Here is a 13,145-nt window from a genome sequence, read left to right as displayed (position 1 = left end):
GGATCCTTTCAGAGTTTGTTATATTATTTGAAAGAAAAAAAGGCGTATAATTCGATACAAGATTTTGTAGATGATAAAAACGCGTGGAATTAATACCTGTTGACTTCCAGGCAGGATATATTAATTTAAATAATTTTATTAACTAACATGACCGTATTTTTTTTAAATGTTGAAAAAGAGTAACTACTGAGTTTCTTGCCGGTTCTTCTCGGTAGAATCTACTTTCCGAACCGGTGGTAGCTTCACTTAATTGTAAAATGACGATTCAAAAGTGCTTGTAAAAGCCCACTTGAATAAAGTATATTTTGATTTTGAAAGGGGCATGCAACTTTTTCAGTAATGTATCAAAAATATTAAATCACAACTTCTTATGTTTTTCATATATAAATGATAATAGGATGGTAGGCTTCATTGTCCCTTGAAATAGTTGGATTCAAAGACTATACAGTCCAGTTTAAAATTTATAAATTGCTTCAGAATCATCGTAATCCTTGGCCTTCAGGCCAGTATCTTCGCTCTTTGTCCTTTCGTATCGCTATCTCTGTTTTCGATTTATTTCGGCACATTACTCTAATATCACTTCAATATTAACGATTTTGTGATTACTTAGTATGTTGTTTTTCATAGAATTTGACACTATACGAAGTGGAATGTATATTTTGTTTTCAGTTTCCAAAACGAAAGTTTTTATTTTGACTCACAAATGATTTGTTTAATCACAAAATATAACAAATTTAGCCGCAACTAAACTAAATATTAGATATTTATATAAATGCACCTAAAACCAATTAACTAAAGAATATTGTTTATGTTCATTTATAATTTGTAGTAAATTGAACCTCACTTTATTTATATTATAAGGTTTCACATTCAGCACATCTGTATGTAGTCGTTTAGACAAAAATGGTATTACTATTTGACACGTCGTTTAAATTATCTATTATTGTACTAATTCATTCGTTGTCTTCTTCAATAAACTTCTAACTAAGCAGTCGATCTCAGGCAAACTTATCTGGAATAGATGAATTGTACCAGAAACGTAGTTTTACAATAAATCCGTAGTTCTCTCCGGCGTTCCCCGACCCCCCACCAATCCCTCGCAAAGATTTTGCTTATAATTTAGAATTTACATAAAACCAATGTATCTTATTCACAATTTGCTCTTAACCGCTGGACTGTATTGGTCGAAGGCCATATTTCCTAAAGCGAAAATATTGTCGGGGTCCAAGGCTTCTTTGGCGGCCAAAAGCAGTCGTCTGCCGGGCTCGCTCACAGTGTTCGTGTACCATTTCTTCCTCAGCTTGCCGACCCCGTGGTGATGGGATATTGAACCTGGAAATATAGTTCCAATAATTTATTTTCCCTATGCTATTAACTGTAGCTGAGACTTCGTTCTGAATATTTTATTTGATGCCTAAGACAGGATTCAGAGGGTTGATTTCAATGTTAAGATATCAGCCGCGATTTCTGTCCGCGGTGTGTTTCAAGTAACTATTCTTGGCCAAATTTTTATTCTCATATGTATACTTGCCTTAGGTTTAATGTAGCGGAAACAGTATTTTGTTATGGTGAGTTGTGGATTACTTTAAGTTTCAACATAATTTTTATAATAATTTCTGAGATTTTATTGAAATATTGGTATTAAAAAAACTGCTTAGTTTTTTCGCAGGTTTCGGCCAGGTTCGTGATAGTAAATTTTTGAAAACTAATGACTGAGTGCAATTACATATTTAGAGAATTTCCTTGTTTAAAGGATTTTGACTTGACTATTAACTGTCAACTCACCTCCTGACGCAATGATTTCGTCCCGCGCCGCTTGCTCTATCTCTTCGTACACGTGCACTGGGTCTTCGAAGCCAACAGTCTTGAACCCGAAGTAGAAGTATATGCAGCAACCCGCGTCGTAACTAAAACGTTATGAATGGCTTTGAAATTATAAAAAAAAAACAGTAGTAAATACGGTAATCATTAATTCACTAAATAGTTACTGGCCTGACAGAATTAAAACTGTTCTTGTGTGTAGTGCGCTTGGTGCGACGACACAGCGAAAGCGACAGCGCGCGTGTGTGTAGTGTGCGTGTGTGTGTGAGTGTAGTGTGCGTTTGTGTGTGTAGTGTGCGTGTGTGTGTGTAGTGTGCGTGTGTGTGTGTAGTGTGTGTGTGTGTGTGTGTGTGTGTGTGTGTGTGTGTGTGTGTGTGGGTGTGTGTGTGCAGTGCCCGGTGCGTGTGTACTCACGTCTGCGTGAGCCGGCAGGAGATGTGGTAGTGCGTGATGTGGCGGCGCGCGCACTGCTCGCGCACGGTGCGCTTGGTGCGGCGACACAGCGCGCGCGTGTGTGTGTGTGCAGTGCCCGGTGCGTGTGTACTCACGTCTGCGTGAGCCGGCAGGAGATGTGGTAGTGCGTGATGTGGCGGCGCGCGCACTGCTCGCGCACGGTGCGCTTGGTGCGGCGACACAGCGCGCGCGTGTGTGTGTGTGCAGTGCCCGGTGCGTGTGTACTCACGTCTGCGTGAGCCGGCAGGAGATGTGGTAGTGCGTGATGTGGCGGCGCGCGCACTGCTCGCGCACGGTGCGCTTGGTGCGGCGACACAGCGCGCGCGTGTGTGTGTGTGCAGTGCCCGGTGCGTGTGTACTCACGTCTGCGTGAGCCGGCAGGAGATGTGGTAGTGCGTGATGTGGCGGCGCGCGCACTGCTCGCGCACGGTGCGCTTGGTGCGGTGACACAGCGCGCGCGTGTGTGTGTGTGCAGTGCCCGGTGCGTGTGTACTCACGTCTGCGTGAGCCGGCAGGAGATGTGGTAGTGCGTGATGTGGCGGCGCGCGCACTGCTCGCGCACGGTGCGCTTGGTGCGGCGACACAGCGCGCGCGTGTGTGTGTGTGCAGTGCCCGGTGCGTGTGTACTCACGTCTGCGTGAGCCGGCAGGAGATGTGGTAGTGCGTGATGTGGCGGCGCGCGCACTGCTCGCGCACGGTGCGCTTGGTGCGGCGACACAGCGCGCGCGTGTGTGTGTGTGCAGTGCCCGGTGCGTGTGTACTCACGTCTGCGTGAGCCGGCAGGAGATGTGGTAGTGCGTGATGTGGCGGCGCGCGCACTGCTCGCGCACGGTGCGCTTGGTGCGGCGACACAGCGCGCGCGTGTGTGTGTGTGCAGTGCCCGGTGCGTGTGTACTCACGTCTGCGTGAGCCGGCAGGAGATGTGGTAGTGCGTGATGTGGCGGCGCGCGCACTGCTCGCGCACGGTGCGCTTGGTGCGGCGACACAGCGCGCGCGTGTGTGTGTGTGCAGTGCCCGGTGCGTGTGTACTCACGTCTGCGTGAGCCGGCAGGAGATGTGGTAGTGCGTGATGTGGCGGCGCGCGCACTGCTCGCGCACGGTGCGCTTGGTGCGGCGACACAGCGCGCGCGTGTGTGTGTGTGCAGTGCCCGGTGCGTGTGTACTCACGTCTGCGTGAGCCGGCAGGAGATGTGGTAGTGCGTGATGTGGCGGCGCGCGCACTGCTCGCGCACGGTGCGCTTGGTGCGGCGACACAGCGCGCGCGTGTGTGTGTGTGCAGTGCCCGGTGCGTGTGTACTCACGTCTGCGTGAGCCGGCAGGAGATGTGGTAGTGCGTGATGTGGCGGCGCGCGCACTGCTCGCGCACGGTGCGCTTGGTGCGGCGACACAGCGCGCGCGTGTGTGTGTGTGCAGTGCCCGGTGCGTGTGTACTCACGTCTGCGTGAGCCGGCAGGAGATGTGGTAGTGCGTGATGTGGCGGCGCGCGCACTGCTCGCGCACGGTGCGCTTGGTGCGGCGACACAGCGCGCGCGTGTGTGTGTGTGCAGTGCCCGGTGCGTGTGTACTCACGTCTGCGTGAGCCGGCAGGAGATGTGGTAGTGCGTGATGTGGCGGCGCGCGCACTGCTCGCGCACGGTGCGCTTGGTGCGGCGACACAGCGCGCGCGTGTGTGTGTGTGCAGTGCCCGGTGCGTGTGTACTCACGTCTGCGTGAGCCGGCAGGAGATGTGGTAGTGCGTGATGTGGCGGCGCGCGCACTGCTCGCGCACGGTGCGCTTGGTGCGGCGACACAGCGCGCGCGTGTGTGTGTGTGCAGTGCCCGGTGCGTGTGTACTCACGTCTGCGTGAGCCGGCAGGAGATGTGGTAGTGCGTGATGTGGCGGCGCGCGCACTGCTCGCGCACGGTGCGCTTGGTGCGGCGACACAGCGCGCGCGTGTGTGTGTGTGCAGTGCCCGGTGCGTGTGTACTCACGTCTGCGTGAGCCGGCAGGAGATGTGGTAGTGCGTGATGTGGCGGCGCGCGCACTGCTCGCGCACGGTGCGCTTGGTGCGGCGACACAGCGCCAGCGCGCGTTCCCACGACACGGATGTTTCAAACGACTCGGCCACCACTCCGTAATCTAGCGCCAGGTCCTGCATCAGAGTGTACACATTCTTCAATCGGCTCATGCGGTCATGGCTAATAATTGAACAATATAAAAGAAAAATTTAATATTCTTGAGCCGGCAAATAACGTAATAGTTACTCTCGTAGGCTGATTATTTATTAGTGATTATGATTGTTCTGTTATTCATAATTTTCAAAAAAAATGTGCTCCATGCCAATTACTACCGCCGTATTTGTAACAATGTGCGACTTTAATTCGTAAATAAATACAATTATTCATATTTTGTCTAAAACTTAGAATTTTGTCGAGATGTCCGAAGGTGAAATTCGGCAAAGATTAATGCAAACAATTCCTCGGAACTTTCGCTGTAAAAACATCGGTGAAAGATGCAGAATGTTCCAACATTAGCTGTGGCTATAATGGTAATGTTTACAATTCGTGGAAACGACTTAAGGTAATTTTTTAACGTTAGGTTAACGCGTAAACTGATGTTAGTTTCGCCGACGTTTTCCCGAAAAATATTAGCACGGCCGGTGTATAGGGTATGTACGATATTGTCATCCGCATAGCAGTGAATCTTCCTAATTTGCAGTACATCATTGATATGCAGAAGAAACAGATGCAGTCTGGTGGAACATCAAAGTTGAAAAATTTTATGTCAGAGCATGCACCGTCGACAACGAACTTGATGATCTGCCAAAAAGCTAATAATCCAATTGCATAATTGTCCGTGAAGCCCATAGGAAGGCCCTGGTGACATCGATTATTTTCTTCTAGATTAATCATGATCTTTATGATAATCATGCTCCGGTTAGACCTATTAAAATTAAACACTTACCAGCGCCTTGGCTATCTGAGGAATTAAAAAGTCTAATTGCAAAAAAAGCTATGGCTAAAAGTAAATTAAAATCTGATGCATGTGACAAAAACCGTATTAAATATAATAAAATCCGGAATCGCTGCAATACATCGTGTAGAGATGCGCAACGACGCCACATTCATAAATCAGTCGAAAACGGCGACCCAGCTAAAGTTTGGAAATTCCTCGAATCGTTTGGAATTGGCAAATCATCTCATAATTCTCTTCACCGTAACATTGACATAGAGTCTCTTAATAAGCATTTTTCTTCATCTGACGTTATTGACAACGCAGAAAAAGAGCGGACGTTAAATATTCTTTCTTGTTTGCCAACCTTTGACTATCCACCGTTTAATTTCATTCCTTTCACCGAATGTGATGTTAAGAAGAGCATAGTGTCCATCTCTTCTAATGCCGTGGGCGACGACGGCGTTGGCCGTAATATGATTGTACCTATCCTTGAAACTATTGCTCCTGTTATTACTCATATCCTTAATGAATCCATCACTTCCTCAAAGTTCCCCGATGCCTGGAAAGTAGCCCGTATTATTCCACTCCCCAAAAAGGCTAATTCTATGAACTACACTGATTTTCGTCCTATCTCCATCCTTCCATTCCTTTCCAAAGTTTTAGAAAAACTAGTGCTCCAGCAATTAATAACATTCCTAAATAGGCACAGCCTTCTTAATCCACTCCAATCTGGCTTTCGCTTCGGTCATAGTACGGTCACAGCGCTCGTGAAAATTACCGACGACATTAGATTGGGCATGGATAATAAACAACTTACAGTGCTGACATTGTTAGATTTTAGCAATGCTTTCGGTACTGTCAACTTTGACATCTTATTGAGTTTGCTGCGTTCTCTTAACATATCTCCATCGGTGTTTGGCTGGTTTCAGAGTTATCTTAGAGGCAGAAGGCAACGTGTTCAGGTAGACGAGACATTTTCGTCTTGGTGTGAAGTACGTGCTGGAGTGCCTCAGGGTGGCGTGTTGTCTCCTATTCTCTTTACTATTTTCATTAATTCTATTACTCAAAAGATTTCTTCTCTCTACCACATGTATGCAGATGATCTCCAGCTTTATACCCAGTCAACCTTGGATAACTTGCCCAGCGCTATCGCTGCCATTAATGATGACCTGGTTACAATCAGTGATTGGAGCAAGTGTTATGGTTTAAAGATCAATCCATCAAAATCACAGGCCATTATTATTGGCAGTGCTGCTATGATTTCAAGAGTTGACTGGAGAAACATTCCTACGATTATATTAGATAATTGTACTATACCATATAGTTCTACGGTAAAAAATCTCGGTATACATCTAGATTCTACACTTTCATGGTCACATCAGTTAAATGTAGTCAGCAGGAAAATGTTTTCGGCGATGGGCTCTCTACGACGTCTCCGTTCCTTTCTTCCTATTTCCACCAAGACTATGTTAGCACATTCTCTACTTCTATCTATTCTCGATTATGCAGACGCAAGCTATCTAGATTTAAATGAGGACCAATTAAATAAACTTGAGCGTCTTCAAAATCTAGCTATACGGTTCATATTTGGCTTACGCAAATATGACCATGTCTCTGAATTTCGTACTCAGCTCAAGTGGTTACCTATTCGTTTTCGCCGGAATCTACATATTGTTTGTCTTCTGTACTGTGTGTTATTCAATCCTCACTCACCTATTTATTTGAAAGAAAAATTTAAATTTTTGAACTCTCGCAATGTTATTGACGGACACAACATGAACTTACGTTCATCTGAAAATTTACTTTTAAATCTACCTGTACAGAAAACAATTTTTTCCAAAAAATCTTTTACGGCTGAGGCTACTCGATTGTGGAATGCCCTCCCGCTTAATATCAAATCTGCAACCTCTTTAACATTATTTAAAACTAAAGTTATCAATTATTACCTCACACTCTCACACTGAATGGCGACTAGATACCATTTGTTATTTGTATATATCTGTATATTTATATGTTTTTATGTATGACTCTATGTATATATGTATGTATAAATGTATTTATGTACCTAGCTATATGTATGTAGTAGTTTATTTATGTATTATATTATTTGTATCTATGCATGTAGTCTATTTTACACCACCTACCATTTCTCTGTTGGCTACTACTCCATATCACCTCGGTTGTCTGGAAGAAATCGCTTTAAAGCGATAAGACCGCCGGTTGTACCATCTATTTTTTTTATGTGTTCTTACTTATCTGTTTAATTTGTGGTGTACAATAAAGTGTTTAAATAAAATAAAATAAATAAAATCATCACATCACAAAACTTTGGTATTACCTTAACTGAACCCTCATATCAGAGTAGCAGAACAGCTATTTAGTATTAGTATGAAACAATCAAAGCCTTTGGAGGAAATGCAAATATTCCTTTCAGGACAAATGAAAACAAATCTACAAAAATGAACCCCTTTTGTATTTCTCCCACTTTTTAAAAAGTTTCAACGAAGATTTGATGACAAAGTTCTATCTTCAATATCAAGAAAACTCTGACCAGGAAACCTAATGGCGATTCTTAAGGTCCCCCAATTGGAGCAATAAATTTGACAAGGCATTTCAATCTGCTAAATACACACACATCAAAATGATAAATATTATACCATTCTTTGGATTTCTAGACTTTTCATCATCAACAGCAAGTTTTTATTAATGGAATTCTAGATCTACGTTAAAAATGAGTGTTCCATTTGGGTCTAGGTTATGGGCTAGGTTCATTTTGGGTCTCTTTTTATTTTTTGTATATGTAAATGATCTTCCTTTCTATATTAGAGGTATTTGTGATAGAGTTTTGTTTGCTAACGATAATTCACTATTTTTTAAGGAGGACATAAAAAAAGCTGACTATGACGATGTGAACGGTGCATTATCACAGATAGGATTGGTTTACAGTAAATAATTTGGTTTTGAATGCTCTAAAAACAAAATGTGCAGTTTTTACCCTACCCAATGTTAGAATGCAAAATTATAATACATCTTTAAACGGTGGCCGTCTTGATGTAGCCGATACTACGGTTTTTTTGGGAATAGAATTGGATTCCGGATTCCAGTGTAGTCCTCATTTATCTTCTCTAATAGAAAGACTCAGCTCCGCAGCATACGTAGTCAGAAAAGTTAGATAAATAACTGATATTGATACCGCTCGTTTAGTATATTTTGGTTATTTTCACAGTGTTATGTCATGTGGCATAATACTTTGAGGTAACGCTGCAAATAATGTTTTTTTTTTTTAATTATAATCTATTTATAATCATGGAGCTAGAGGCTCACTTCGGGATATTTTTTACAAAGTAGGAATACTCAGTGTTGCGTCGCAATATATTTACAACAATATTATGTATATTCACAGTAGCATTGATAAAATCAGTGATAATCATTGCACATAGCACTAGGAGTAAGGAAAACCTTATAACACCAAGTTTCCGACTCCGCAAAGTCAATAAATCCTTCTTGGGGCAAGGTGTCCGTTTCTATAATAAAATTCCACAGACATTTTTAACTTTTCCGTTTCATAAATTTAAATCATTTGTAAAAACACAAACTGGTAAAGAAGGTATATTATTCAGTACGAGATTATGCAGACGATAATAAATCGTGGAATTAATACTTGTTGACTTCCACGTAGGATAAATTATTTATTCTACGAAGAAATGATACTAGCTCTCTTCCACCATTCAATGGGTTCATGATTTTTATAGCAACTATTTTTAATTTTACTTTTGTATATAATTAAGGTCTTCTTCTAAATATTCAGACAAAATGAGAGATATTCTTGCTAAAGAGGCAAAGAGGAGTCCTCTTACCAACATATTCTCTAAACAAAGTCAAAAACCTTTATTCAAAATAGAAGTGTTTACGCTTTCTTATTGATTGTCGATAATCTACCACCGGTTCGGAATTTAATACCTCAGACCTGAGAAGAACCGGCGAAAGAAACTCAGCGGGATTTTTTTTAATGTCAATTTATAATTTACAACAATAAACATATTCTTGTTATTTGAAACAGCCTGGAGGCGATCATCTCATTCCCAAGGTGTGCAGTCAACTAGAAAGTCATTAGTGCTGTAATATCCTTTAGCACACAAACGCTCTTTAACGATTCTTTTGAATTTTATAATTGAATATTGTTGAACGTTTTCTGGGATCCTGTTGTAAAAACGTATACATTGCCCCAAAAAAGAGTTACTAACCCTGTGTAATCGGGTACAAGGCGTAACAAGTTTATTCTTGTTCCTAGTATTAATGGAATGTACGTCACAATTTTTGGGAAAATCATTTATATTTTTGCGTACATACATAACATACAAACAAACAAGCACTTACCCGAATATAAGCAATGACGAAGGTCAAAGTGTATCCAATTTCGCCGTTCTTGGCGCCGCCGGGCACGCCGCCGTGCTGGGAGGCGATGCTATTCAGTTTCTTCTCACTGTCGGCGACTTGCTCGGCCGTGCCCTCCATGAGCAGGGTGACCACGCACAACTTGAGGGGGTCGAATCCTTTGATCTTCGTTATGTAGAAACGCTTTAGACCATCCAGTAAGACACCACCCCAAGATTGCTCCATTTTTAGAGCGTGACCGAAACGGAACTAGAAAGAAAAAACAATGTCGACTTATGTTGAGTCAAATTGTACTGTCAATATTAGCCGGGAAATTGCAGAGATAGATTACTTCACTCCTCCTACGGTCGGTATTCGATCTATTCCCACTAATCGAGGAATGAAGACAAACTCTGACATTTTAGTGATGCGAAATTTTTCTTTCTACTTTATTCAAGAAGACAAGCACTTTTGAATGGTCATTTAATAAAAGTATCAAGCGAAGCTACCATCGCTTCGAAAAGTAGATTCTACCGTGAAGAACCGACAAGAAACTCAGTAGTTAGGAGTAATGTATAGAATATTTGCTGCTTATCCTTTTAATTACAAAATAGGCTTATAATTTGGTAACTCGGTTATGTGGATTAAATCAGAAGTAAAAAATCGAGAGTACGTGTGACGTTACCTGTTCATTGTCCATAAGTCGTATACTGGAAGGCTGCAGGCGTTGCTTAGCCACCTCTCTCTCGAAATAGAACCCAGATTCCCAGTCCGGGAACACCAGCGACCCGTAACGCACGACGGGCGGCAATGGACGGATCTTCAACGTCACCTGTGACAAATAAAAACACTTTTTAACTTTAACAAAAACTTATTTTTTAAACTTGGTCATGAAAAAAAGTTTTTTTTAAGGCAAGAAAATTAAATTAAATTACATTTGGCGTATGGATATTAATTAATTCAAATGACTTCAGAGATACTCCTGAATGCGAAAAAAGTCAAAATCAAAATATTAATTATTAATAAACGCGTAGAATAATAGAAACGTTTCGAATCGTTATATTATTGGACTGAATGTAAAGCTACCATCGGTCCACAATATAGATTTAATCGAAATAATGAAATTAATAACATCAGAACTGTTTAAAATATGGTAAAAAAATTTCGTACCTCAGTAACAACTCCCAAGCAACCCTCAGATCCCAAAACGATGTGTTCCCACTCCGGTCCGCACGACAGGCGAGGGACGCGGCAACTTTTTTCTATAACACCCAAAGGGGTCACCGCCTGCGAGCGAAGATGTCAATCAATTACATCAGCTAGAACTAACTAACTAACTTTTCTTCTAATCAAATAAGGGTAAAGGAGATCAATGCAATATGGACCCAACTCTCTCCCTTTGAGGAGAACGTTTTGAAACCTATTCCACCACGCTGTTCCAATGCGGGTTGGTGGAATACACATGTGGCAGAATTTCTATGAAATTTGTCACATACAGGTTTCCTCACGATGTTTTCCTTCACCGCCGATCATGAAATAAATTATAAAGAAAAATTAAGCACATGAATCAGCGGTGCTTGCCTGGGTCGCACACATCACGCCAAATATTAAGCTTTCCGTGAAATTATTATGGCTCATTCATAATCAATTCGTAGACAAAATAATATTATTAGTTATCTTGCGTGACCATTTAGTACCTCATACTTAGAAGACTTCATAAAAACACGCTCTGACTCTTGGGGTTACTATTTCTTTTTCAAAGTTTATAACACAAGTAACAATTAATTTCTACTTCAGATTCTAAATGTGTACCCTAGTATGGACGACGAGGTCTTCTATATTTCCATAAGTGTTCTTCTTCATGCCACTGGCTCTCGTCGCGACCCAACCGCCCAGGGTCGAGAACTCATACGAGTCTGGTTCGTGGCCTACTGTGAAGCCTCGCAGACGCATCTCACGTTCCAAGTCCTGACCGACGATGCCTGCCTAGAAAATAAACCGATACCAACATTATACACGATACTTCTTTTACATTTTCCATTGAATTACAATAGGAGTAATAACTTATATATTCCTAGTCGTTGCCAGCAGCTTCACTAGCGTTTTAGGGGTTTGTTGTCGTGTATTTGGCAAAAAGTAGCCTATGTCCTTCAAGAGTTCAAGTTTGGTTCATACCAAATTTAAAATTCAAATTCGGTTTAATGGTTTGGTAGCGAAAAGGCGACAGGCAGACAGACAGACAGAGTTACTTTCACATTAATAATATTAGTATAGAAGTATAGATTTCCACATATTAACATGTTACTTTTGATAATCATTTATTTCAACTAATAACAAATAGAATAAAGTTAAAGTTACATGTATCTATGGTAAGTATCCAACAATCAAATTGCGGATGGATTAGCTCAATACCGTAATTTATTAATTGAATATTTTTACTTCACTAAATCCACTCACCTGAACATTCGCAAGTAGCTGGTCCTTGTCTACCCACAGTATAGAGTTCATTTCGCTCGTATCGAGGACTACGATGGGTCTTTCCTCCTTTGCAGGACACGTCACGGCACCGGACACGGAGGTGCCACCGCCGAAGGGTATGATCACGAAGTTATGTTTAGACGCACAGCGCACTATTTCTTCTACCTTGGAAATCGGATTAAAATACATTATAATACTTTTATATACCTATATCTAGAACGCTCGTCGAATCTTGGGAAAATACTGAAGTTCCCAAGTGTCTAAAAATTTATCGCTATACTATAGTGTCCCTGGTTTTACACCTTCTGTGCTGTATAGAACATGGTGTTTGGTAAGAGCATACAAGTTTGATTGCGTAGAATTTTCCGCTTATTGATTATTGTAATTTGCTCAGGGATTTAATTAATTTCAATGTTCTACAAATTTTATATTATCATAAATATATAAATCGTTACAAAAATGTACAATTCTTTTAAACAATAAGTATATTTCATTCATTCACAAATAAACTTACCTCCTCATGGCATGTCGGCCAAATTACAGCATCGGGAATTCTTGGGAAACTGTTTTTCCTTAAATTATAAACGTCATGCAATGTCTGTCCATGCGCCCTTATGAGTCTGTCCACTCCCTCTGTACTGAGTAATGATATTTTTTCTAATTCTTCCTTTATATTGTTCGGCAATCGACTGCTTGGAAACGAGGTCGGCAGTTGTAGTTGTTTCGGTTCTTCTGTCAAGTCTATATCGAACATTTCTTTTACCCATTGTCGTGCGTGCGGTAGACTTTTGCCGGATATTGGATATCTGAAAATTTTAAGTGTCTTAAAACAAGAAAGCTAAGTAATCAACTATTTTCATTCTAGCTTCAATACTCGGATTCGGCTTTGAACAGTAAAAGATTTACTTGTGATTTTTTTGTTAATAATGGGACTTAAACGATTTGTATTAAATAATAAAATTACAGTCTAGTCAAGTGATCTATCTGCTCGTGCTGTGTTATTAATTTAACACCATAAGCGACGTACTTTATACATACTGCTTCCGAATTATATTGAGATTAGTTATCTTGAAAATATCATCTT

The 13,145-nt window shown here is 41.6% G+C and overlaps 1 protein-coding gene across 1 annotated transcript in view; it reads right to left on the bottom strand.

The window, feature by feature from the left end:
- Positions 1-1,082: 1,082 nt before the first annotated feature.
- Positions 1,083-13,145, bottom strand: part of LOC124530023 (alkyldihydroxyacetonephosphate synthase) — a 34,191-nt gene continuing 22,128 nt past the window's right edge. Inside the window, exons 3-11 of the mRNA XM_047103995.1 lie at positions 12,576-12,867; positions 12,041-12,226; positions 11,396-11,569; positions 10,754-10,870; positions 10,269-10,415; positions 9,587-9,853; positions 4,246-4,406; positions 1,786-1,907; positions 1,083-1,332 (exon numbers count right to left, since the gene is read on the bottom strand). Of these exons, the coding sequence (XP_046959951.1) occupies positions 1,151-1,332; positions 1,786-1,907; positions 4,246-4,406; positions 9,587-9,853; positions 10,269-10,415; positions 10,754-10,870; positions 11,396-11,569; positions 12,041-12,226; positions 12,576-12,867 (1,648 nt within the window). The 3' untranslated portion in view covers positions 1,083-1,150. The remainder of the gene's footprint in view (positions 1,333-1,785; positions 1,908-4,245; positions 4,407-9,586; positions 9,854-10,268; positions 10,416-10,753; positions 10,871-11,395; positions 11,570-12,040; positions 12,227-12,575; positions 12,868-13,145) is intronic.

Source organism: Vanessa cardui, chromosome 5, assembly GCF_905220365.1.
Source record: "Vanessa cardui chromosome 5, ilVanCard2.1, whole genome shotgun sequence".
NCBI classification, from domain to species: domain Eukaryota; kingdom Metazoa; phylum Arthropoda; class Insecta; order Lepidoptera; family Nymphalidae; genus Vanessa; species Vanessa cardui.
The sequence above is the reverse complement of the archived record's forward strand: the minus strand, read 5'-3'. Positions and strand labels throughout refer to the sequence as shown.